Source organism: Embiotoca jacksoni, unplaced genomic scaffold, assembly GCF_022577435.1.
Source record: "Embiotoca jacksoni isolate LCO1_2020_lvr unplaced genomic scaffold, fEmbJac1.0.p SCAF_9, whole genome shotgun sequence".
In the NCBI taxonomy this organism is placed as follows: Eukaryota; Metazoa; Chordata; class Actinopteri; family Embiotocidae; genus Embiotoca; species Embiotoca jacksoni.
The window spans coordinates 7590001-7616451 of NW_027185447.1; the positions used below are offsets into that span (position 1 = coordinate 7590001).

The 26451-nt window shown below is 40.3% G+C and overlaps 3 protein-coding genes and 1 long non-coding RNA gene across 6 annotated transcripts in view; 3 read left to right on the plus strand and 1 right to left on the minus strand.

Moving 5' to 3' along the window:
* Window positions 1–9059, plus strand: part of LOC138192688 (tumor necrosis factor receptor superfamily member 1A) — a 17466-nt gene extending 8407 nt beyond the window's left edge. The window contains exons 5-10 of the mRNA XM_069140253.1: window positions 1–18; window positions 1319–1395; window positions 2004–2168; window positions 4115–4152; window positions 4331–4439; window positions 7395–9059. The exon at window positions 1–18 is cut by the window's left edge and continues 25 nt beyond it. Coding sequence (XP_068996354.1) covers window positions 1–18; window positions 1319–1395; window positions 2004–2168; window positions 4115–4152; window positions 4331–4439; window positions 7395–7732 — 745 coding nt within the window. The 3' untranslated portion in view covers window positions 7733–9059. The remainder of the gene's footprint in view (window positions 19–1318; window positions 1396–2003; window positions 2169–4114; window positions 4153–4330; window positions 4440–7394) is intronic.
* Window positions 9060–10149: 1090 nt separating this feature from the next.
* ttc34 (tetratricopeptide repeat domain 34) lies at window positions 10150–17270 on the plus strand. Of its 3 annotated transcripts, none has more exons than XM_069140245.1 (8): window positions 10150–10221; window positions 11261–13021; window positions 13839–14061; window positions 14828–15020; window positions 15228–15394; window positions 15591–15864; window positions 16058–16272; window positions 16725–17270. In XM_069140245.1, the coding sequence occupies exons 2-8, from the start codon at window positions 11301–11303 to the stop codon at window positions 17268–17270; spliced, it is 3339 nt and encodes a 1112-aa protein (XP_068996346.1). In that variant the 5' UTR covers window positions 10150–10221; window positions 11261–11300. The 3 variants fall into 3 exon arrangements, with proteins under 3 accessions (XP_068996346.1, XP_068996345.1, XP_068996347.1); XM_069140244.1 differs by lacking the exon at window positions 10150–10221 and adding an exon at window positions 10442–11161; XM_069140246.1 differs by lacking the exon at window positions 10150–10221 and adding an exon at window positions 10442–10592.
* alas2 (aminolevulinate, delta-, synthase 2) lies at window positions 14744–25478 on the minus strand. Its single transcript, XM_069140247.1, has 10 exons — window positions 25157–25478; window positions 24958–25053; window positions 24594–24816; window positions 23564–23748; window positions 23177–23356; window positions 20682–20846; window positions 19105–19373; window positions 18481–18643; window positions 16691–18152; window positions 14744–14947 (listed from the first exon to the last, which is right to left on the minus strand). The coding sequence occupies exons 1-9, from the start codon at window positions 25476–25478 to the stop codon at window positions 17989–17991; spliced, it is 1767 nt and encodes a 588-aa protein (XP_068996348.1). The 3' UTR covers window positions 14744–14947; window positions 16691–17988.
* Window positions 24477–26150, plus strand: LOC138192689 (uncharacterized). The gene is made up of 2 exons (XR_011177829.1): window positions 24477–24745; window positions 25131–26150. It is a non-coding gene; the product is annotated as an uncharacterized lncRNA (long non-coding RNA).
* Window positions 26151–26451: the final 301 nt, after the last annotated feature.

The following is a 26451-nucleotide window of genomic DNA, read 5'->3' on the forward strand; positions in this document are numbered from 1 at the left end:
TATCAATGAAGATGAAAGGTGGGAGATCTTACAATGTGACACACAATAACACATCAGTATTTTAGATTTTTATGTTTGTGTGGTTTTGATGTTTGTTTTTTGTTATTTATAGCTCTCCATATTCAAATATATACCCTATAACAGCAAAATATACACAAATTATTCAAATTTCAGTCATAGTAATGAGTGTGTGTGCATTGCTTTTGTGTGTAATCTGTGATATTTACTTGACAAAGTCTGACAAAAATCTCAATTTTTCAATTGATTGATAAATCGATTGATAGAAGATTAATCTGCTACAATTGATAATTGATAGTTTCAATGGTTTAAGCAAGACAGATGTATTAAGTCTGACTTCTCAAATGCTACAATTTGCTTCTTTGAAGTCTTTTATATTGCTTCAAATTTATTTTCTGTGGGGTTCTCAGAGACATTTTAGAGCTAAACAAAGCACACAGCTCTTTTCAATTTGATCTGCACTTTTGATCCAAAATGTTTTTCTGTGGTTGAATCGAGCAGTCTATGATTTCAGCAGGGCATGTTGTCTTCTTGTTAAAGTGGAGGAAACCTCTGCGAATTCGCTTCTGTTGCGAATTTTGAAATAATTGTTTTTACAAGTCTTTGAGACACTCAGTTCCTGTGGTTTTACTGAGGCCCCACACTACCTGTGGTGAACAAGTGTCGCTGCGGATGATAAAAGTCTCAACATACAGGCGGGTTATAAAATGTGTTCAACTGTTTATCTGAAACTAGGATGGAACTTCAGCTGTTTGAGTTCAACAAATCAATTGGAAACCTCACAATCTGCCCTCTCTCTGCAATTATCCTTCCACGACAGCTCAGTTGGGCAAACGCAAAGAGGGAATTTTATACTCAAGACTAACGTTTGAAGATATCCACTTGATTTGACTAATTCTGATAGTTAAACTCTCATATTAGCTCCAGATAAACTTTGAACTGTATTTTTACACAGAGAAAGTGATAGATTTGGGCCCAGTCCCATTTCCCATCCTGTGGCCCTATCCATCATTTAGGAGTGCCCTCTACTGGGGAGTGGTCCTTCAGAACGGAGCTAGAAGGTGTAGGGTTTATAATCTTAAACTAAGGAAATGGGACACCACAATTGGGCCTTAGTCTCCATAACCTACACTGAAAGTTCATTATAGGGATCTTGTAATGGCCAGTATGAGCAAGATGAATGATGACAGCGAGCACGAAGTGTTTCAGCGCTCATATGGGTGCTTGACTGTCCGTTAATATAGTTATAGATATGTTGTCACATTCCACTATTGTCTACATTGGTCTCTCCCCTTTTCAGGAAGAACTGTCCAAAATACCAAGATTGCAGGAGTGAATACACAACTACTCCCACAACTCAATCACCAAAGGGGGCAAGTAAGTGAACCCTTCAGAATTATCTGTATTTCTGGAGGAACTTGTCTCCAAATATGGTTGGAAGTTACAAATACCAAGAAACACAATCTGCTAATAACAAACAAATCATTGGATTGTTAATTGATTATTGTTCCTGTCCATAGTGAATACATCTTTCAACATTCACAGTGTAGGTTAGAAAAAAAATCCTTATTATCTGGGACTGCTCGCCATCATTGGATTTTATTAATATGTTTCACGGGATAACATGAGGTTGGCTATTCTGAAACTGAAGTTGAGTGATGCAGCAGGAGTATGACTTTAAACATTAAAGTAAATCTACTGTAAAAATGACTGAACAAAGCAAACTCAGCAAAGATACTGTGGATTGACCTCAATAGAGCTTTGTGCACCAGACAACCCAACAATATAAATGGTTTTGTAGTTTAGTTTTGACTCGTGTCCAAATTTACTTTACACTCACGTTAGCTCTGGATATTTGAAGTTTAAATTAAATAACTTTTCCCTCTTTTTGTGTCGTCTGCTGGGAATACTATTCAGGTCATCTTCACTATGTTATAACTGATGACCGGTGGAGTTACGCCCGTGTTTCTTTGTGTCTACTGCAGACAACCAAACGGTCTGGCTTTTTCTCGTGGTGGTTGTGGGGGCACTTCTGTGGGTGTTTTGGCTCCTGCTGCTCTTCAAGTACCTGCTCAAAAATCCACCCAGTTGTCCCTGCTGGAGTGCAAACAAAGATTTAGAGTTGACTGCTCAGGACCCCAAATTAAACGGTAACAAGTGCAAGAATGTAATTGAGTATTCATTCAAGTCCTGTACATAAAAGCAATTTTTGTGGTACTCAGACTTTATTCAAATACTTTACATGTATGCAACTTATTGATCACCTTCACTAAATTTAAGAGTCCAGTTAAAAGTTACTGTAAAGATTAATTTTGTCTGTACGAAACATATAATACTAGTAAATATGACCAATGACATAGGGCCTGATTGCGTGTTCCTTCGAAAAGTTAGCAAAAAAGTGTTGCACCTGTTTTGCGGGTGATTTACTAAGAGTAATTGCGTCATTGAAATCAGGTGCAAATTAAATGAGGGGTTTGTGTGTGTTAAAGTGATTCCAGCAATGGAAAACAGAGCGACCGCAAAAGGAAAAAGAAAATCTGATCCCATTGAAATTAAGAAATATAAATATAACAAGAACAAAACGCCAGAACGGAGATTATCAGCAAGAAAGTCAAACTGTGGGAAAACAGAAAGGTGGAAAAAAAAAAAGGCTTAATAATAAAACGTCGGCCATAAAGCAGGAGGGACGGTGGATGAGATCCTCTAACAAACACCGACCAGCAGGGCCAGCTCTTTCTGTGATGAGCAGGTGACTTTTCATTCAGTGCCTCGCGAGTGCTCGGTAGCCTTATGAAGCTACCTGTGAATTCTGCGGGACACATTCAGGACCTGTGACAGCACACCTGAATAACGGGACTGGGTGGGACATCCGAGCAGCGTTATGCTGGAATGATCCAGACGCAGTACAATGCTGAGTCGTAAGAAGTTTTTTAATTGCTGGTATTTAATGGCTCCTACTTGTTGTTGGCTGTCAATCATCATTCAGTTCATTCAATAACTCAGAAGTGTCATCACTGGACAAACGATATATCTGAATAATCTTTCTCTCTGACGTCTCAAAAATGTTTCCCCGGGTGTAAAACCACGTTCTCTACGTATCTTTAGTTTCCCTGCGTCTCCTTCTCACCACAATAATAAGAGCAGCCGTCTCTCCAGATTTGCGCATCTGATTAACACGTTCCTTTCAGTCGTACTAAAATACACAAGTAATCACTTCTCCTGTTTCTACTTTCAGGTTCAGTAAATATCTTTACGGGTGCTAAATTGTTCTATTTGCATGTTCCCTCCCAGTATGTTGCACCTTCAAGCAGAAACGTCCAATATTACATATCCATGAAGGCAAACACGCAAAATGGACAACGTGTGTTAAATTGCACATTTGAAAGACGCAATCCTCACTGCACGTCGTTAGTAAATCTACTAGGACATTTTTTTTGCGGGTGGTGTGGAGTTTGCACGTGATTTTACACGCAAACCTTTAGTAAATCAGGCCCTAAGTGTATTAAACGACCCACCAGTATAGAAAATAGAACTAATTACAACTTTAGAATGCCACTTGTACATTAATGTATCTGTTATAATAATCCAATATTATGGTATATACTAATTCAACCAGGAGCCTTTCTGCGCTCATATTCATACTTTTGACATTTAAGATATTTTTCTGTTAAACTGATTTCACTCCTTACTAGGATAACATTTGAATGCAGGACTTTTTCTTTTGTAATATTGCTATTTTTTCTTCATTAAGGAAACAGAGTACTTCCACCACTGTCAGTAACATGAATACATGCTTTACATACTGTCACTCAGTGGTTCAGTGGTTATACCCTGGAGACATTCACACTGTTTTCTTTTGGCTAATTAAATAAAATGCATTAATTTTTCTGGACTTTATGCTGTAACACAGCATAACCAAACATAAACTGTCATGTATGATTCCTTTCACAATAAATGTATCTGTATAATTAAAGCAAGCCTCAGTTTTACAGACTTTTAAATTCATTTATTTTTTTGTTTTTCAATGTGCCTTCTCAAATGAATGTCACTCATAAAGCAAGAAGCTTCCTGATGACATCTGCTTTCCTCCTAACAGAACAACGCAGTCATCAAGGCGGCGGCACGACTACGCAGGTTTTTGCTCAGTTTCATGAACTTTTTGATCTTTTCACATTAGCAGTACTGTAGGGGGACAGTGAGAGGGCCAAGTAAAAAAAAAAAACAAACACATGAAGGTCATTAAGAGCAAAGGTGAAATGTTGAAAATTTTTTTTTTTTTTTTACCTCCTTTTTTTTAATTTGTTCTTTCAAGATAAGTAACATTTCTGAGGAAACTCCAATGATGTCCCCCAGTCAGAGTGCAGTTCGTCCAGAGCATCCAGCCCACATCAGTCTTCTACTGCCAAACAGTGACAACATAGGTAAGTTTCAGTATTTGATGCCCAGCTGCAAGGTGCTGCTTGTGACTTGTTTGGACTTTAATATAGCCTTCTAGTTTTCCTGTTTTTTTTTTTCCATCACCAGTGCAGGTGGTATATCGCTAAAAAATACGAACTAATGACACATTTCATTTCCCAAAGTATTTCAGGAGACGATAGACAAAAAACTCATGACATACATATCAATACATAACAACACATAACAATACTGTGAATACAGCCAGAGGACGTTTCCATAAAAAAAAAGTTTCCAATGTTTTCCACGTGACCACATGTTTGACACATGTTTACTACATGTTGCAAAATATGATAACATGGGGAAAATCTGTGGAAAGGTTTTCACAGGGGATCTACATGGGCTTCACACATTACACCATGAACGTGTTTTAAAATCACATGGTTCACATGTGCACAATACCGTGTCATGTGATCACATGTGTTTTTGCACGTGAAATTCGTGTGCTCTTTCTTTATATAATAGAAAAATAAAACTATGCCTCAAAGAAAACTCGTTATTATCATGGCCTCTTCTGAATAAAGTCTTAATGAAATCATCACCCAACCAGTTTTTCTATGTGAAGCCAGGCTCATATTTTGCCTCTTCAAAGTAAGAAACAAATTCCTTACCAGCTACATTTGTAAATCTGCCTGAAATAGATTCAAGGCAAGGCTTTTGTTGAGTTTTTATGAAACTGCATTTTTGAAGTGGGCTGGAACTGGACCAGAAGTAAAGAGAGGGGGCAAAATACCTTACAGGCTCACTTAAAATGTAACAGGAAGAGTGAAGAATCAAAGATCTCAGCAGGCCTGTTTCGACAGATTAGAAACAAGTAACACAAAGACACTATATTATAAAGATATGATATACAATGTCAACATGTCAGAGAGAGAGATAAATCACACTTAAAGATCCCAAAAGGGATGTTGTCACAAGAAATTATCATGTGCAAAAAGTGGGCCAAAAGTCACAGCAGGGTTCAGAGTCAATAGAGATCAGATAAAATGGTTCCACGGAAAAGTACACTCAACAGTCTGAGGTCACACCTGAAACCTGTTGGTTATTTGGGGTTAAAAAAAAAAAGATCAAAACAATGCTACTGTCCCAAGCTCAAGATAAAACACCATGAATACAATAAAATGTTTTTTCCCTGTGAATAACTATCTAACAAAGTTGCTGCTGCAAAGCTTCAAATTCAGATTTGTTTTAATTCAAGCATGAGATAAAACTCTGTGATAGCTGTGATGTAAGACAGCGTTATGAGAGAAGCTGAAGAAGTTCTGTGTGACGATGCATTATGAACTCTTTCCTCTCATGTTTAATTTTCTTGGGCTTCATGTGAGATAAGACTTAAATCTTTGCAGTAGTTCAACACATTAGCTACAGGATGTGAGAGGCTTGATGCAGACGCAGAGAGATTAGTTGAAAGGTGAACAGCGGTGGCGGAGGAATAACATACACATTTGTGTGACACATGATTAGATAGATAGTTTGTCACCATCTACTCCAGAGTAAACTACTTCTGTTGGCAATTTAGATCTTTTTTTTATATTAATTGACTGACAATTTGTAGATAAAGTATGATCCAAGCAGCACAAATTTATATTTTGATCACCCTTTATCAATACATTACTGCAGATGTTCTCTGAGATGTTGTATATAAAACTAAAAGAAATGAGTCTGGTTTTAAATCAAAATTTCAAACAAACTACAAATGCAGCACCAACGGTCAAGCAGCATTATTTGTATTTGAGATATTTTAAAGTACTCTCTTAGTATCACCTGTAAAGGATCTAGTGTCTTGCTCGAGGATAATTCAGTTGAGTGAATACTTGCGTAGACAATGATTTGTGCAGACCGAGCTTTTCTGGTTAAAAAGTAGCATCACCAGTCATTACCCCAGTCCTGCCCAATGTCCTACTTAAATTTAAAAAAATTTCATGACTACTGTTGTGGTGCACCATCTGAAGTCACAGTGTTTCCACCTTTTCATCTCTGCCTGTGCAACAGCTATCACCAATCAGCCGTGTGTGCGGAGGTGGAAGCTGGGAAACAGGACGCCTTTACTTTTTGTCATCAGTCAGCGAGTTGACATTAGGGGAAATGACAAATCAGATAGTGAAAGCACGTCCCTGTTGCTGATTTGCACCCTTCTACATCAAATTTTATCTCCTTTGAAATCATCATCAACATCCACTTTACTTTTTTGTTTTATGTATCTTTCCATAATTTTATGAATTTCTTACATTTAAAAATACTTAAATGTCTTCAACAGTCATGATGTCAAAGTTTAAATCTGTTGTTATTCAGCCTGATACAGCCCCATGTCAATTTGCAAACTCATTTAAGTCCCTCATTTGAGGTTTTAGAACAACTTTTACTGACACATTTTCTGTCATTAGTAATGCCATGTTGTGTCTGCCATTCATGGCTCAGCTGAAAACACCCTAGTTGTCAAAGTGCTGATGGCCTTGGAGTGAGGATTATGTTCTCTATTCCTTTTTGTAAAGATGTATGTTGGGGAATTTACACATCAAAACCACCCTGCATTCAAGTTACATAATACTACGTGTTTCCCTTTGCACTGCTCTGGCTGCCAAATGCTTGTCTTATTTATGCAGAGTAAGACTGATTTTCTGTGTAATACACCAGTGTTGATATCCTTCCATGGTCTGCTCATATTCCTGCACACCTATTCTGGATGACCTTTTCTTAAATTTAAATCTGGGATTGCAGTTGGCTAAAGTATAACATTATGCCGGACATCGAATCATAAAATTAATTCTTAAGACATTTAAATGAAAAAAGATTTATCTTAATGTTGTTTAATAGTAGCACAATGGATAGAGAACAGTCCCTTGCAGGTGAGCTTTTCCAACAACAGTTTCTGTTTTTGCATGTACAGTGTCCTCAGATTGTCTGTGACTCTCTCCTTCCAGCTGCCAGACAAGCCGAACATTCAGGTCACTGGCCGGCTATCATCCTCTACGCCATCATCAAGGAGGTGCCCCTGCGTAGGTGGAAGGAGTTCTTGCGTCTGCTCTCGGTGCCTGACCAGCAGATGGAGCGAGTGGACCTGGAGGCCGGTTTGGGCCTGGGCTCCATGGAGAGGCAGTACCAGATGCTGAGGCTGTGGAGCCAGCGCTCCTCTGCGGGCCTGAACGATGTTTTCTCCGCCTTACACTACATGGATTTATCCGGCTGTGCCCAGCTGCTGCAGGAAAGCCTGGAGAAGCTGCAGTGGAGGCCCGAGCCAAAGCAAGGTTTCACAGCCTGAAGGACTGACTGTGGTTTGACTGGGGCAATGCAGGACACCTGAGGTTGTACGTAGAGACACAAGTATGATACAGTTCATGATACAATTGGAAACAACAATGCTTAAACTGTAAACATCAGTGCACAATATGAGACACTTCAATTTCCTCTAAAGGACATTACTAACAGTAGTTGCTACGGTACAACCAGAGAAAACTGCAATAATATCATAAATGACCCGTACTGAGTATTGCAGATGTAGATTACAGTATAAGAGGTAAATGGCATTATGAAGTACCATGAGACGTCACACCACAATCTGAATATTTATTTTGATAATTTAACATCATAAAATGCACTGCAGAGAAGTGTATATGTCTTTCATTTATATATATATATATATATATATATATATATATATATACACATATAAAAAACATGAAATAAAATAAAGCTCAACCCAATAAAGAATTTAACTTTATTTTACATTCAGACTAACACTTAAAATGAAGCATGTACATTTAGAAAATAGTGTCAGCTGCAGAACTGGAGCTTGGATTGGCAAATGGCTTTGTCAAATGTGTGTGGTAAACTCAACCGCAGCAATCAGCATTCTTAAGAAGCACCTCCTGTCTCTTTATATAGATATTGTCATCTGGTAATCTGCAATAGGCTAGGTGAAGAAATACATTTGAAAAATCAATGAAGGGAAATTCCCTTCCGTTAATTAAAGCCTTTAGTTACACCAGCTAACCTCCAGCTTGTCGTGTGGTTTCTCTAAAAGGCCAACAGAGGAGGGTTGTGGTTTCACAGCAGTGTTGTAAGTTAAATAAACGTAACTGTATTCTGTGTGTAAAAAGTAAGCAAGGAAGTGTATCCTTGATTGGATGTACAAGATTATTTTACTTCAAGGAATCGGAGCTCGGTTTTACTTTCTTTTCTTTAGCATTTGGCTTCTAAAAGTAAAGACTTCTTCAATTTGAATATTTGAACTGTGTAAATATTTGTGTATATCCATGATGTTTGTGCAGGACTGCTGAGGATATTTTTCACCATCCTACGACATCTCCTTTATCTTGTTTATCATGACAGTATGGTACAACATGTCAGCCACAAATGTTTTTTTTGTTTTTTTTTTGCAAAGAAAGAAAACTGAAATCCCCAAAGGACGTCAGATATTCCGTTTCCTACAAGTAAATGGTGTCGATGTGCAGTGCGGCTGGGTTTTTCCTCAGCACACATATTCCATTCACATGGATGGTTGTCTCTTGTGATGTTTGGGTATCTCATTTTGAGAGTTTTTGTGTTTCAGTTCAGTTTGCTGATATTAAAGGATTTGGGTTTTCCCATTTAAGGAGTTCATCAATGAATGCTTTAATAAAAATCCAGGTCATTTTTCCAGTTATAATTGCTTGCATGATGTGTTACAGAGCTCAATGTGTGGTTTATCATACTGAAACTGATGTCACTTATGGCACCAGTCAAATATCATTATACAGTAAGTCATGAATAAAACTGTTAGCCACAGGGGGGGGGGGGGGGGGGGGGGGGGGGGCATGGACTCAGTGTTTGAACAGCAGCAGCTGGTGGGCAGTTTCAAGCACAGGACACCATACAAAGGAAATAAAGGCAGGGAGCCTGAAGAGCTTTTATTCTTGAGTTGGATTAGACCAATCTCATGAATTGCAAATTATGTTTCTGCACAAAGAACAGCTGTCCTACATTGTCCATATTCCCTAGATGGAATAATAATAGGTCCCAGTTTGAGCAGCGTATAAAACATGACAACAAGAAGTTCTGGCAACAGGTTTAAAAACATATTTGCTTTCTTGCATAGCACAAACACATGTTGCTAAACTGCCAATAAGCTGTACATGAACACAACATTTTGGTCGACCTGAGTCAGTCAAAAATTCTATAGGAGATATAGTGGTAATACTTTTTGAAATTGTGTTACTGCTTTTCTAATCATTTGTTGAACACTTCAACAGGCTGCACTGTATTTGTTCTTTGAGGACACTTATAGCTACAACATAAGAATATATTGTTTCCAAAATGTTATGGCTGCAGTAAATAGACACACAATTTGGGTAAGAAAAGTCAAATTTATGTGGCATGCTTTCTGCCTGTTTATGTTTTGCCTTTTGTGGAGGCGTTTTAATGACTTTTTTAAAAAAAAAAAAAAAAATTAAATTATTTCTTTTTAACTTTCAGACCGTTTTCACCCTTTTAACATTCCTAGAAGCTCTAACCACTTCGCTCTGTCTGACACTTGACGCAAAGAAACAGATTTGATCGCTGATTGTATGTTATATTTGTAACAGGATGTTACGAGCGCCTTTACTGTGGAATCGTGGTGTTCTCATTAGCATGCGCGTTAGTGGTTTCCACTGGCAACCGGATCCGCGCTCACAACAACAACAACAGCTCGCGCAGCAAACCGTCCCATGTCCTGACATCAGAAGAGAGACGGAGCCGGGAGGAGTTTACCGAGATGTGAACCCTGCTGCGGTCAGTTTTCTTTTCTTTTCTTTTTTTTTTCTTTTTTTTTCTTCTTTTTTTTTTTAATCTTGTTGTTTCCTCTAAGTCTATTATGGACTTTAAAGAAAGAGTGAAAAAAACTCCATTACAGCTTATGTTGTGTGAGCGGACACGTTGTCCTGGCAACACGGTCCACAGCTATTGAATTACCAAAAAAAAAAAAAAACAACAAAAAAAAAAAAAGGGGGCCTAGGTTTTCTGTGACAAAATGAGCTGGCACCAAGCTTATCGTTGAGTTTGTGTCCTTGTTCAGACTTTCCAAAGTCTCGGATATAGTTTTGTTTTTTTCCCCCACATTTTCTTGGGTTCGCTGTTTTCGACAAAAAGCCAAAATGCAGCAGGTGGGTTGAAGTCACACAACGGAGCTAATAGGCCATACACCTTAAGTGTGAAATGAAACATCATTAAAAAAATTAGGAGTAATGGACGTTTTTCACTGCAGTGTGTATCAACTGATATCAGCAGTTATAATTTCTGAATTTCTACAGTGAATAAAAGATATGAAAAGGAGATATTGCAGATGTTGACAGCATAAATGTACTTAATCAAGGGGACAATCTTTTTAGTCACTAGAGACTTGGTCAAAACCTACCAAAGGCTGGACCGTGGATAAAGCATGAAAGGGATTTTAATTTGAAATGAATACAGGAATTTCTCATATGAATTTGGTAAAAATATTGGTAGCATAAATTCAGCAAGTACCCCACTAAACATGTTTGGGAGGACAAACAACACTGTAATCCACTATGAATAAGATCTTGACCTTTTTACATAAATGTCATCTGCTTTAGTTTCTGGGTCCTGGTATTGTGAATGCTAGCTCATTGTCACACCGGCATGGCTTACAAGGACATTGTCAAAATGTCTGTTTTGAAAAAAGGCATATTGTTTGATGCTTTAATATAGTATGGTGAGTATTGATAATTACATCTTTCAACTTAAGTATTAAATAATTTGTATCTCATATCTCACATCTTGTTTTCTAACCATGAAATGTCAACGTCTTCAGCCGAAGACGGTCTAACAGAGAGAGGGCCTGCTGCCTCATCATGACTGCTTTAGTTCGACCCGGAGTCAATGTTTCAAAGCTCTGCAAGGACGGAGACAAGTTCCTTGAGGCTGGAGAGCCGGAGAAAGCCACGTCCCTGTACATGTCTGCCTTCAGGACTCACGCCATCTCTGCCGTGTCCCACATGCGGAAACGGGATAAGTCCTGCCTGGATTCGGTGATCTCTACTCTAGAAGGTTGGCTTGACAGTCATCATGAGAATCAGCCTGCCGAGGGTCTTAACAAAGGTCTTGCAGCAGTGTTCCTGTCCACACTCAGCCCCAACAACCTGTTTGCCACCATTTTCAAAATGGAGTCTCTTCTTCAGAGTGGAGGGCATGGATGCGAGGAGATTTCTGCTCGCTGCACTGCTCTACTTGAAGGGAAACAAAACTCTCACCCGGAAGGTTCAACTCGCGTTTTGTTGGAGATAACTCGAGCCCTGGCCTGCTTGGTCTCAGAGCCTCACAGTTTCAAGGGGCTCAAGCTTTACCTCAAAGCTTATCGGAGTAAGAAATCTGAAACTGTCACACTGGTGAAGAGCAGACAGGCTGGGCACCTGCCCAAAATAGTGACGGCCTTCACAGAGCAAATAATGTGCACACATCCCTCTCTGATGTTTGACAGCACACGGGCAGTGACAACAAAGTATAATGATAAGCTAGATATTGAGGCTTCTTCTTCAAGCATTGAGTTTTTGTTGGCTATCTCACCTGAGAGTAGAGAAGTTCGGGAACTTCAAGCAGCTTATTTGTTTTTGACAGGCAGGTTTGGAGACAGTGTGGAGGTCTACTCTGCTCTCTTGCATCATGGTCACCATCAGAAAATGTCGGAAAGTAATACAGACAAATTATTCCAAGACACTCCCGAGAGGACAGCCAGACTCTTGACCAGTCGAGCAGCTGCCTGCTTCTCAGCAGGAGCAAGGACCGCAGAGGAGTGCAGAGATCTGGGAAAAGCATTTGAGATCCACCCTGCCACCGCCCGAATCTACTTCCAAAAGCTCTTCACAGATCATGGCACCGGGGTGGCTGCACGAAACCATCTCCGGCAGCAGGCAGGGAGGGGCCTGTCTGGTTACAGGGAGAGGGTTCTCCTCCGTACAGACCTGCGATCCACTGAAGGAGTTGAACTCCTGGACCCTGTGATTACTCAGTTACGGACTCTGTGTCATTTAGAGCCTGATGGGGGAGGCAGAGAGTTACGGGTCCGACTGGCTGACTGTCTCCTCCTCAGAGGGGAACACAAAGAAGCCCTCTCTATCTGTAGCCAGCTGGCTGCTGCACAAGGTCAGCAGAGCTATCAAAACACAGTACAGGTGCTTCGTGGATATGCGCGACTTCTCTCTGATGACCACAAGGGGGCATTAGAAGACTTCCAGGCTGTGATTGAACACAACACCCCCCATCCCTCCAGCTGTGTGAGGGCCCTTTGTGGCAGGGGGCTCCTGCGCATGATGGGTGGCTTAAACTATCTCACAGCTCTAGACTACGTGACTGCCAGCAGGCTGCATCCTCAGGAAACCGCATTGACTGTTCGTTGCTTGGTGCCGTGGAACTACCGAGGGTTGCTGTCGACTGTTCTACTGGAGCAGGGACGAGTCATGCTGGAGGGGAAGGGAGCGCACAAATCCAAGTCCAGTTCTACTGAAGACTCCCGGCGGCCCCAACAGGAGGACCAGCACCTGCAGGCCCCATCAGAGAGAGACAACCACAGATCAGGGTATGATGTTTGTCTCACATACAGTCTGATCATTATTCCTTTCTTAAAGAAGAAATTTGGACATGTCACAGCAATAAAAGCACACGTGTACGTAATAAAATTATGGATCACTGTATTCGTTTCAGCAGCTTCAGTTTCAGGGTCCATTTGACTGTGTGTGCTTTGCGTGTTGCACTGTTATTGCACTGCCTATTGGGACACTTAAATAAAACACGGCCATTGTGGAGGTTATTTGTAACACTTGTACATGTAGCTCCAACTATAACAAGTACAAAGGGGACAGCAGTGTGGTGCAGTGGTTAGCACTGTCGCCTCACAGTAAGAAGCTGGTCGACTGGGGCCTTTGTGTGTGGATTTTTGCATGTTCTCCCTTCGTCTGAGTGGCTTTTCTCAAGTGTTCTGGTTTCCTTCCACAGTCCAAAGACATGCCTGCTAGATTAACTGGTGACTCCAAATTGGCCGTAGGTGAACGTGAGCATGAATGTTTTTCTGTGTTTCTATGTGGTCACTGTGATGGACTGGTGACCTATCCAGGGTGTACCCCTCCTTCGCCCAAAGCCAGTGGGGATAGACTCCAGTCCCCCCGGGACACTGAAAAAAGGGGGGTATAGATAATGGATGGATGGACGAGCGAAAAGGACTAAAATCTATGATATTGATTATACAATTTCCACAAGTAGTTTATTCAGTTCTGTGCTACCTTTTCGTCTAAATGAAATTACGACTATTATATTTCAGTTTGTGATCTCTGCTCTAACGAAAGTTCTCATTCATGTTTTCACAGTTACTTTGCACCTTTTCCTGTTTTGTACCTTAGGACTCCTGCCGGTGTCCAGTCCTTGGCGGCGTTGCTGATGGAGCTCCAGACCAGTGCTGATGGGCCTCAGATCCTGGCAGCTGATGCCTTGTACCAGCTCGGTCGGGTGGAGGAGGCCTACCGGCTGCTGCTCTCCGTCGGGCCCACCAATCCTCGGGCACCAATCCTGGCTCGCCTCGCCCTGCTGCAGCTGCACAGAGGCTTTCTGTATGACACTAATCAGGTACGTAGGTTAGAGGCGCTAACAAGTTCCAAGGTGTGCTGCCACCTATGCATGATAATTTAAATATTATTTATTGTGGAAATAATCTGCCACTTAAAGATTTGGCAAATGTTTTAATCAGCGATTTCACAGTCTTATTTGTAATTTCTGCACATTGGCATAAATGTTTGGGAACACCTGCTATTAGTGTTTTTCAAACCTGATGCCACAATGAATCAGTGCAGAAAATCTGTTCTTGTCTCACCACACCAACTACAGGCACACACGTACAAATATACCACTGCAGGACTGCAACAAGATGAACTACAAGAACAATTCAGCAGTCAAGAGATTCATTAAAATAACCACCTGCATGTTGCACACTACTTGCAATACATTTGATTTGGCCTTTCTCTTTTTTAATTGATAAATTGAATTAATGAAGTTGAAATAAGTCCTGAAGGATGCATAAATATCAATTGTATTTCTGGTGAGCATGTTAGACTTCAGCTTGCAAAGTTTACCCACTGGTCTATGTTAATATGTAGATTCACATTTTGTAGTTGTTGTTGAAAGGGTTGAAACACATTGAAACTGCATAGTAAAAAGCAATTTAGTTGCTAAACTTATGCAAGAGAAATCTGTGTTCATGGTGATATTAATACTATATATTAATAGTCTAATAGTCTGAGCCGATCTCAACTGGTGCTTGCTATCTTTATTTCTTAATTTCACAGCTTCCACAGTAAAAGAGATAAAGATTTCATTTCATCTATTTTCCCTGCAGTTGCTGAAAAAGCTCATCCTGTGTGGTGATACCAGCTGCTTGCGCCCCCTGTTGTCAGTGGCACAACAGAAGGACCGGACGCTGCTGCAGGGACACTGTCACTCAGCTGCAAAACGCATCCTGCATGGCACAAGAGAGGAGAGCGCTGTCAGGGAGGCTGTGGCCTATTTCTCCATCGCTATTATGGCTTCTGGTGATTAGAATCTGATTGATGAGTCGTTGATATTCTTTGATCCATGTCTGATCGTTAATAATAACACTCACAGTGGTTGTGACACATTAATCGAGATATAATGAATGATTGGAGGGATAAAGACAAAGATTGGCACAAAACAGTGAAACGAGATCTTTTTTTTTTTTTTAATGCTGTAAAATGAATGAAGTAATCCTGTCTTTCAAGGGGGCGAGGCAGCCGACTCCCTGCTGGAGAGAGCGAGGTGTTATGCCCTGCTGGGCCAACGAAAGACAGCCATATTTGATTTCAGTGCCATTTTGAAGGACCACCCTAAACACGTGCAGGCCCTCTGTGGAAGAGGTTTCACACATCTCATGCTGAATCAACAAAAGGTAATCTTGAGTTGAAAGACTGTCTAAACATTATGGCACATTTTACCCTTTTTTTCCCTCTCTGACCTTCTCAATCAACTTAAAAAAAAAAGTATACAGTGACATGTGTCATCCTGCTTATATTGACCGACGTAGGCGGGAAGAAAGAGGAAAAAGATGTATAAAAAAATGCATAAAATTTTCCTCTTCCCGCCAGGAATGCACACATGATATCCTGGCGGCACTTCAGATAAACACTGACATAGTCACCAAAGACATCCTGTCACTCAAGGACAGGGCACGAAATCTGGTCTGTGATTGGCTGCATCAGTTCTGTCGTGCCGGCCTCTCAGACATTGTGGTCTCTAATGCTGTTCCCTGCCATGAAGAGCAGCTCAGGGAAGCTTTTATAATTGGTGGCGCTCTGATGAGGACTGACTGCAGAGACCCTAGGTGGCATCTTCTCTATGTGGACATCCTCTTGGCTAAAGGTGAGATGGTAACTTTACCAAACATTGCTGCTGGAATTATGACTGGGATCCTTGATGTCACTGGAAATGATCTGGTTTGGAGGTCATGGTTTCTGCTGTCTGGTGTTTCCAATTTGATTAAAAGGACAATTGCACCTGTCACTTCTTATTTACAGTCATCCTCACTCCTTCTGTTATGGTCCATCTGCTCCAGGTGACGTTAAGGCAGCAGGCGCTCATCTGTGCCAGATATTTGGTCAGGAGCCAAGAGATGCGGTGGCCCAGGCCAGGGTGGGTGTAGTGGAGGCCTGGCAGAAGAACTACCGCAGCGCAGCTCGCCGGCTAAGTAAACTGACGGAGAAGGATACATCTAGTCTGGAGTTCTTGCTGGCCCTCATCCCATTTAATCAGCGAAAATACATCGCGCAGGTAAGCCATGAGCAGGAATCCCAGATTCAGTACCGAATGAGTAAATCATCAGCATATCAGTTTTATCTGAAGACATTTCCAAGGAGAGGACTAAAATATTTACCCAAAATAGAGATTCTTTATAGTTAAGGGGCACAAAAAGTCCCACAATGATCTCTGAAATTCCAGCCATGAGTGCAATGGTTTTAGTGGGAAAGGCCATACACGTGTATATTATTATATCTCTGTCTTTATTTGATAAGTGTATATCTTTTTATGGTATTCATTGTTGTTAATCACTTATTCATTCATTTATTCCACTTGTTTGCTGCTGTAAAGTGAAATTCCTCAGTGGGGATCCATCCATCCATCCATCCATCTATCTGTTAACTAGAACTATCTATTCTAAATAAAGGGTATTTATGCATTTATAAATTACCTTGTAATTGTTTGGTATCCACACTGTATAACAGGCAGCAGCGCAGGAGGCCGGCAGTGTGTCATCAGGGGGCCAGTGGGATCAGGCGCTCACACTCTTGGCTGTGGCAGTACAAGCAGTGGGTAATCAGAAGCTGCAGTATCTTCGCCAGCGGGCTGCCTGCCTGGCACAGCTGGGCTTACATGAGAGGGCCATAGCTGACCTGGATAGAGTTATCCAGAAGCACAGGGGACCTGACTGTAGCTGCTCAGACGACCCTCAAGTCTGGACGGAGGATCTGTGCCGGCGAGGTCGCAGCCTGGTGCTCTGTTCCAGAGAAGGAGCAGCTCTGGAGGACTTCACCCAGGCCCTGGAGCTCCACAGGGACCAGGCCATCCAGTGTGTGGAGGCCGGTCTGGGCAGGTTTCGACTGGCTGAATGCTTCCTGAGGGGGGCGCTGCAGCACTATGGGGAGCAGCAGCTCAGTAAGGCTTGGACACTGATTGAATGTGGCCTCCTTGTGGACAGTGAGAACATAGAGCTTCGTAGACTGAGGGCACGGGTCAAACGGGAAGTGGCCAGTCCTTGCAACGTCAACTAGTGTTCATGGAGAAACAAACTGGACACAGAATCTCCACCTCAGCTCATAACATGTAATCATGTCTGTGCCTATACCTCAACATCTCCTGTTGTGGAGGAACAATCTAATTGATGGATAATCTTCCAGACTTTTATAAGATGTTTCAGGGTCACATTATATCTTCCATGTTTCATTTAAATTCATAGGATTAACAGCAGTGTCCGCTAACAATCAGTATCTCTGTAGTTATGTCAAAGCAGTATATTAAATATGAGAGGATTATGTTAGTACAGATATTCAACACTACAGCCACCTTAATTTTGCAGGTTCATACATTCATGACATAAACATCACTAACTAAATTATTTAATTATTGTGAAAATGGACAAAACAATACAGATTATGTTGTATGAAAAAAAAATCATTTAACATGAAATTAAATAGCGTCGTTTATTTAAAACCATCACACCTAGATAAAAGATTTAAGAAAGTGTCAAGTGTGCAGGTTTTACACTTCCAAAATGGAGGCATTTGTTTAATTATATCCATGGCAGCAAACACAACGTAATATGCAGAAATACAGGAAAACATGAATACATACTAGAATCTAGTCCATACATTAGTACTCTTCTCCGATAAAGTAGGACTTCATCATTTAGCATAATATTTATATGTAGCACTACATTTATGCATATACTGTTGGTGCATCTTGTGTTCAGATGCAACACATACTTTGGTTCTATGCAGACACGGTTATGTATTGTGGTTCCATGTTGCCAAAGTAGGATTTCTCCCACTCACTCATGAGGTTGAAGTGCAGCGGACGGTCGCAGAAGGTGCAGGAAGCCATGCCTGGGATGTTGAGGTGGAGACCCGCCTCCTGCCACACCTCCACCAGCTTCTCTGGAAATGCAACAGACATTTGTAAGAATTAAACAGGTAAAGACTGATATTTTTTGTTGTTGCCATTTTTATCTTTAAAAGTCAGTTCTGTCACGGTGTGAGTTTTGCTTCTGAGGGATAACAATTTTAAAATCCCTACAGAGTACTGTCACTTTGCATCGTAGCATATCCGACGGCAAGTGGGTGTCGAGGGATCCATAAATGCTTACAAAGTCAATCTCTAAAGACAAACATAAATCATCTGTGCTGGACTTTTTCCCCACTTAACTTAATTGGATGTTTCCCAGGACAACTCTGACCGAATTGTGTTGAGGATCCCCACACTCACCCACAAAATACTCCATCATGTCAGGCTTGTGGTGAGGAGACGGAGCCAGACGCAGCAGCTCCTCTCCACGGGGCACTGTGGGGTAGTTGATGGCCTGGACGTAGATGTTGTGACTCTCCAGCAGGGTGTCACACACCTTGGTGTTCAGCTCAGCGTTGCCGACCTAGAAAATGAACCATTGGAAGATGACATGAGCCATTTGGTGGATGATTTTATTCAACTACAAATGAATTGAATTAGGATCCAAAAGATTTAGTACAAATGTCAAAATTAAATGGTGTATTAATTTTTAAATGGAATTACAAACTGAATGGTATCTCAAACAGATTTAAATATCTATGGCTAAAATGGAACTTAAATTGCTTAATGTATAAATGTGATCGTAATTACAAACTTAAAAGTGTAAAATTATTACAGTGGCACACTGCAGACTGCATCTTATCTGTGCTGCACTTTCGGAGTTGACAATAGACCTCGTTCACAGCAGACATTTTGACTTGAGAAAATTTAATTTAATTTAATGCCTTTAATTTTCAGGGTAGTGAGGAAGTGTTTGGCAGATATTCAGAATATGTCATCACAGAATAGTCAAATAAGGAGATAAATCTCCTTAAATCTTCATACCCGTATGGGGATGATGTGGCTGGGGCAGTTGACCACAGGCAGGCCTTTATCCATGAGCAGCTGCCTCATGTGTTTCACGTTCCTCTGGTGGTTTCTGCGGAGCACCTGCCCTTCAGGGCTCTTCAGGACCCGCACAGACTCCAGGGCTCCGGCCAGGATCATCGGAGGCAGGGCAGTAGTGAAGATAAAGCCCGCAGCGTAGGAGCGCACCGTGTCCACCAGGGCGGCGCTGCTGGCTATGTAGCCTCCCACACAACCAAAGGCTTTGCCTGGAACAGTAACAGGGGACAAATTGTATGAGAGCTAAGGAGACATGAAATAATCAGTGATGGGACGTATGTTTACTCGGGTATAAATGTAACTGAGAATGCCTGCTAAATAATGCTTGAATTTTCTATTCTGTTACATTTTAGAGGGACTCCATGTATACATTTGACAGCTATTTGATTTAAACTATCCAACAATATAAAAACTGCTATGATAATATTATTGGAATAAAAATACATTTATATAACCTATACAATGGCATGGCATTCAGAAAATAGCCATAATACGTCATTTTAATACATATTTTTCAATGACACTTCTGTAAGTCTGAATGAAAAGAATGTTTATTGTTTTTTTTCATTGCAGTATTGCTAGTTTTACAAAAATAATTTGATTAATTCTCTGCACCATAAAAAAAAATAATGCTTAACATTTTTAACATCTTAACAAAGTTTTCTAATTTGTAGGGATTCAATTATATATCTAATTATATAATACAGATAGGCCTGTGACCCAATAAACAGCCTATATAGTCTGTATGTAGTTGAGCTGAGATGAAGCTTTTACAAATAAAACTTGTATTGAGTAAACTGATATTCTAAATAACTTACCAATGGTTATTTACTTTTCTGCATCAGATTATGATATTGCCATAATAAAGCAAATGAAAGCTGAACTTGGTGTGATGACACACCACTAATATATAATTAGTGAATTCAATTTGAGCTTGTTTGTTTATTAATTGCCAAGTCTACACCTGCAAATATTTCTGGAAAAGGTCAAATGTTGTAATTCAGGATTAGTTTCCAGGAATTTCTACCTAAAACATTGCAGTCATCACAAACACAGCACGGACTGCTGGATGGTTTTATCAGTACAACCAGAGAGGGAGTAGAGCCGACACCCTGCTGATAAAACCTCTGCTTCTTCTGATGAGCGCTCCCTCCTGTCCTGCCCTCATTTAACCAACATAAAGAGCAGCATCATACGTGTTGAGAGTTATTGATGCTATGTTGGCAATATGACAGTGACAGTTGGTGCAGGAATGGCTGTCAATGGGAGTTTATCCAAGAAGAGAGACAATTTATCTATGACGGTTTGAAGCTGTTTGTCTTATAGGTGAAAGGACATGTTGGTGGATGACTGGTGTCCATTATCCGTGTGGAAGTGGCTTCAATGTGTTTTGTTTTTTTTGTATTAAAAGACTAATTCATTATACCTTTGACAAATAAAAAAATGAAAAGGAAAACGGTAGCCTTACTTGTACATTTTTAACACAAAGAAGTAGATTTTCCTCAAAAGTAACTCACCTAAGGTCCCAGAAACAATGTCAATCTTGTGCAAAATGTTGTCTCTCTCGCCCACTCCAGCTCCGTGGGCTCCGTACAGACCCACAGCGTGAACTTCATCAACGAACGTCAGAGCTCCATAACGATGAGCCACATCGCACAGCTCTTCCAGAGGACATATGGCACCTGATACCCCCAGACAAATAGGTGGTATAATTACAAACTGTGTATAGGTGAACAGCAGGACATCAAAGCTGCAAATGTCATCACTGCGTAACATCTATATATATATATAAGTGTTAACTATATGCTGAAAAAGAGTCATTTTTAGTATTTGGAAATATTAAAAGCACACCTATCTACAAAACAAACAAAAAAATTCTGTCAAAATTACTTTTTTGTTGTAAAAAATAGGATCAAAGTCATTCATTCGGTCTACTTCAGCTTTATTGTGATGTCACAGAAAAATAGAGCTAAGGTGAGAAAACTAATCCCTCCCATTGGAGACGGTGATGAATGACAGATAACCATTTAATGTTATGCACACTCCAATTCTGGCTTTCTCTTTATAAGCTATGAACTATAACCTTATTCTGACTGCTGGGCTGCTTATTATTATTATTATTATTATTATTATTATTATTATAACCACACAGCTCCACTATACAGTCAACTGAGAATTCCACAGACACACATTGGTTGGTGATTGATTTTTTTTTTTCTCTGTAAAACTACTGCACACATTTAATTTGGATCCCTCTCTGTATGTGAATTTCATTTGACTCTGAAGGTAATTGATTCATGTCCAAATTCTTCTGTGTATAAAGAATAAGTCAGTAGGTTTACTCCCTGTTATTTATCTGATTAATTATATGAATATATTCAGTCCAAATAATGTCCTTGATCACTGCTACTTAATGATCCCCTCTGGCCATGTTCAAAGATGTAGAAAAACCCTCTGCTTTGAAGAATAATTTGCGTCTTATTATTTTTTGATCAACAAGTTCAATTAACAGGTGAGAGATTCTTTAAAGGATTCCTACGCCTCCCTGATGAATATGCAAATATTTTCATTCACATCTTCTACTTCACTGAACACCCGTTCTCAGTGCACAGTATGTGCAATGCAAACTTATAACTTTCACATCATGTGTTAAGTTAGCCAGTTGGCTTTAAAAAAAAAAAACAACACAGTTGTGCTGTCACGACTCCTGCTTGGTAACATTTTAGCTGAGCACAGAGACATTTTACACTTTCAGCAGAAGAATTTGAAAACAGTCTTCTCGTGTCAAACTCTGAACATACAGTACGGTACCAGTGAAAACCTTCGATGCTGAAAGTAAACTGAGTGGCAAGTTTATAGTTAATCATTTGTTCATATTTTATTTTATAATTATTTGTCTATTTATTCGTTGCTTGTTCAGTTATGAGGTGCTAAGGCTAAGACAGATGCTGTATGATGATGATTTAGGTTGATGTATAGTATAAGGTCCTTGTATGAGGATTGTTTGGGTTATTGAGTAGGTACTAGCGTAGGCTTTTTCTTGCTATACAGGCCAGGTTAGATCTAGGCCTCCTGTGAGACACACGGCTGTAAGATTTTAGTTTGTCTCCATGTTGTACAATATGATATTTGTATAAACAACATGCCAGTGTTTTTAGTGTGATTTCTGGGTTTCAAGAGATATAGGCCGCTCCTCCACGACAGGTAGTGAGAAAAAAACAACATGTAAACAGAGCAAAATCTGTTTCATTTAAATTCCTCAAAGTAGCCACTGTTTGCCTTTATGACAACACACTATGAGCAATATGTTGAGGTCATCACCAGGAAGGGGAATTATAAGAACTTTGATAGTTGCTTCAAGTGTAGTAAAAAAAAAAAGGAGATAAAACTGGCTCTCATGAGGAACGCTGGACTTTAGGTCCAGTGGAAATCTGGACTGTGGTTCCAACCGCTGTCTTTTGTGAGACGCAGAGAAGGTATCTGCATATTTCTACCACGTTCAAGGCAATGCTTATCCGACATGACTACCACAACATACTGCAGCAACACATCATCCTATCTGGTTTGTGCTTAGTGTCCTGTTTTTTAACAGGACAATGATACACCACCAGGCTTGTTTTACAAAAAGTGCTGCATCAGATGACCTGGCCTCTAAAATCACCAAACCTAAACCCATCTGTGGTGGTTTGGGATGAGATGGACCACAACGTGGAGGACAAACTGCCTACAAATTCATATGTGGAAACTCCTTCCAGATTTTCTTTGTTTATATATATTTTTTAACATAAATCCAAATGTGTTATTTCATAGTAATGATGTCGTCAGTTTCGTTCTCCAGAAAAAAAAAAAAGAGTAGGTGTATCCCCACAGCGGGATTTATAAAGTCATCTTATCTTATCTGATCTGATCTTATATTATCAAACTTTTCACTGGTACTGCACATTCTTCACGGTGAAGGTCAGACATGCGGAATACATTTTTTGAGTCGACTTCAACATTTCATGATACTCACCGTCCATTGAGTGCACAGTCTCGAATGCCACTATTTTTGGTGTCTTAGGGTCTGAGCGTTGGAGCAGTTCCTCCAGGTGACGACTGTCATTGTGGCGGAAGATGAAGCGTTTGACTCCACTGTTCCTGATGCCCTGAATCATTGATGCGTGGTTCCCTGCATCAGAGTAGATCTCGCACCCTGTATACATCACAGTGAACATTCCATGAAAACAGAGGACATGATTTCTATTTATCAATTCTGAGATAGTATTCACCTTTTTTTTTTACAAAGTGTATATGAAATATTAATATTTAAAAGTGTAATTGGCCGTGAGCTCTGCCCTTTCCAGGAGTGTCGTCATCTGAATCTATTAATATGAGTTATGGCGGAAAGGTCAGTATTTACCTGGCAGCATCTTAGCCAGAGTGAAGAGGGTGGAGTCATTGGCCACGAAGCAGGAGGAGAAGACCAAAGCTCTATCTTTCTGGTGTAGCTGGGCGAGCTCCTTCTCCAGAGACACGTGGAAGTTACTGGTACCTGAGATGTTCCTGGTCCCACCTGCTCCTGCACCGTTCCTGTCCAAGGACTCTCTGAGGACAGAAATATGTCGCCAAAATTTGTTTTTGAATCATTCACATTTAAAGTGATCAACTTAAATAATTGCATTAAAAATACTTGTACATAACTTGAATCACATAGACTGACTTGAATTGTAGTATTCAACTTGAAAAACTGCATTGGAAAAACTAACTTTGAACAAGCACAATTTGAAATTGAATATTTATTTTAAAACAGAGTTTTAGTAAACTTGGAAATAGATGTAATATTATGAAATTGCATTAATTTGCTCCTAAAATGTGTTTCGTCCTCAGAAAATTCAACTCTGTGAAATTCCACATTCAGTTCCCAGCTCAATGTTTTCCATGTTAACCATCTCAATTGTCTGATACCATGCTAATATCATAATTAATACTCAACACCAACTTCCATTAGATTTTCTGATATGTGGTCATACAGCAAAGGTTTGGACAGGTCATTTAAATGCGGTGCATTCGGAGTACCCGGATGTCGTGTCGGAGTCTTGGTTTCGTAACGTATCTCAAAGTACCAAAGTATTGATGTCGCACAGAAGACATCAATATATATATATATATATATATATATATATATATATATATATTATTTTTTTTTTTACCGTGTGCGTGACACAGGAGTCACGAAAACACGTTTTCATTTGCGTAAAATGACCAAATAAACAGCTATTTTCGCGGGTGACGCGTTCAAATATTAGGTTCGTCATTTCCGGTAAGTACACGACGGTTCTGTTCGGAAAAATAAAACACATGAGCTGTTTTGAAATGACGATGTTTAAACGTTACTCAAAGGACCCTAAACCCTGTACTGGCTCTGCAAACTAAGAAACACGTTATTTTACCTGATAGCTCCGAGGACCCTGGGGTGCCGGCTCATTCCCAGATAGTCGTTGCTGCACCAGACGGACACCTGCGAGCCCTCCTGCCCGGAGACGGAGTAATCCTCAGCGAAAGGGAAGTCCTCAGCACTCCTGTTCACCGTCTTGAAGACTCTGTAAGTGTGGTCCTTCTTTTTCTCAGAAATCTTCTCCATGAAGAAGTGATCATAGTCGTAGCTGGGGCCATCTGCAGGAAGGTTTGACTTCAAATCAATTGCAGCACTCAACAGCCATCTAGGCTATATGATTATTAATTAGTTATTATTATTATTATTATTATATTTTTTTACAAGATTACACCATATTAGATTGGAGACGTAACGATTACCCATGTTGTCTTTGAGGAGATGAGTGACAGTGTTGGTTTGAACTGATGTTGGGAAGACTGAATCCTTGAAATCTTTCAACAGAGAAGTCATCAAACCTGTGAGAGAGTTGGTAAAGACGTGTGTTTGTCAAATGTGCTTCTATTAAAGTTTGAATTCTGTTTTTGCACGACAGCACCACAGCTGGTCATTTCCTCCTACCATCTTTGACGTCCTCCTGTACTTCAGGGCTGGCTTGGACCAGCTCAATCTGAGAGGTGACAAAAGGGCAGCCCTTGGACACAAACGTGGCCACCTGAGTGGCAGTTTGGGCAAACAGCCTCCTTTGGTCCACCACGGGAAGTCCTGGACTCCTGGGTTTGGTGGGTGAGATGCTCCGCTTGGCCTCCAGAGAGCTCACGGTGATCTGACGGGCGATGATGGGGCACTGGTCTGCCAGAGACAACAAGGCGGCTCCGGTTCTCCTTAAAGCTGGCCGTGGAGCTGACTTCAGGAAGGGGCAGTGATGAAGGAAGGCAGCCATGGTACTGGAGCTGTTCTTACTCTGAGTTAAGACGGAGGACAGGAATGTCATTATATCCCTTAACATTACAAATCGTGTGCAATAGATTTGGAAAGACTGTGAATTTCATTGCATTCAGGCATTGCAGAAGAGTGGTATATGTGTGCATTTTCCTTAAGGAATAAAGCACACAATACCTACAGGTAAACTAAAATATCAACCCCTAACGTAGTCAGGTGACCAGACTGTGAAATGGACTGGGGTATGACTCAACTGGGCAGTGTAAAAGTGTGTAATGGTCGAGTTTAGCTGCAGAGAGCAGCAGGTTCCTCCTCCTGGGTGCGGCATGTAGATGCTGCTTATCTCCACTCTGCAGGCGCTCGAGAGCTGCCATGACAGATATTAAGCCGAGTCTTATTACCGCACAAGCTATACAATAAGTTCTCATAAAACACTGCAGGGATGCATCATATTTTTATTTTTTATTTGACTAATAACTATTTCCCCGCTGTTAAGAGAAAAAAACTGAATTCGATATTCAGCCAATACATAATCCATACAATAATAAAACATAAACTGATCCATATTTGACTGTACGGATGAGCACCTGTTTGTTGTTTGGTTTACAAACAGGCTGGTTTTGTCGTCCCCCCCACCATCTACTGTGGTCAGCAGATAAAGCACTTCTTGGGATCTGTGGCTTCATTTTGTGGTTTGATGTTATCTTAAGCACACAGCACCATTTAAACACCACAAGTACGTCACATTTTTATTCTTTCTCCATGTTGTTTTTTAAGGTAATACATTTAACTAATGACAATGCGCCAAAAAACAAAAAACGGATCAAATCCTTGAGCTGCCATGTATGAATTGGTTCGTCTCGCTCAACAAAATGAACAAACAGTGAGAAATTAAGAAATAAAGCCTTTATAAATATAAGTATAGCGCTGCTACCAATTATAACATAACACAATTAACACTAAAACAAAACTAA

What these genes read in the sequence shown, in the direction of transcription:
- ttc34 (XM_069140245.1), top strand. Translation starts at nt 11,301, where the DNA reads ATGACTGCTTTAGTTCGACCCGGAGTCAATGTTTCAAAGCTCTGCAAG. An exon ending in AGAGACAACCACAGATCAGG is followed by an intron (nt 13,022 to 13,838) that starts GTATGATGTTTG and finishes TTTGTACCTTAG; the next exon opens with GACTCCTGCCGGTGTCCAGT. An exon ending in TCATGCTGAATCAACAAAAG is followed by an intron (nt 15,395 to 15,590) that starts GTAATCTTGAGT and finishes TCTTCCCGCCAG; the next exon opens with GAATGCACACATGATATCCT.
- alas2 (XM_069140247.1), bottom strand. Translation starts at nt 25,478, where the DNA reads ATGGCTGCCTTCCTTCATCACTGCCCCTTCCTGAAGTCAGCTCCACGG. An exon ending in GCCACATCATCCCCATACGG is followed by an intron (nt 18,644 to 19,104) that starts GTATGAAGATTT and finishes TTCATTTTCTAG; the next exon opens with GTCGGCAACGCTGAGCTGAA. An exon ending in CATGATGGAGTATTTTGTGG is followed by an intron (nt 18,153 to 18,480) that starts GTGAGTGTGGGG and finishes TTGCATTTCCAG; the next exon opens with AGAAGCTGGTGGAGGTGTGG.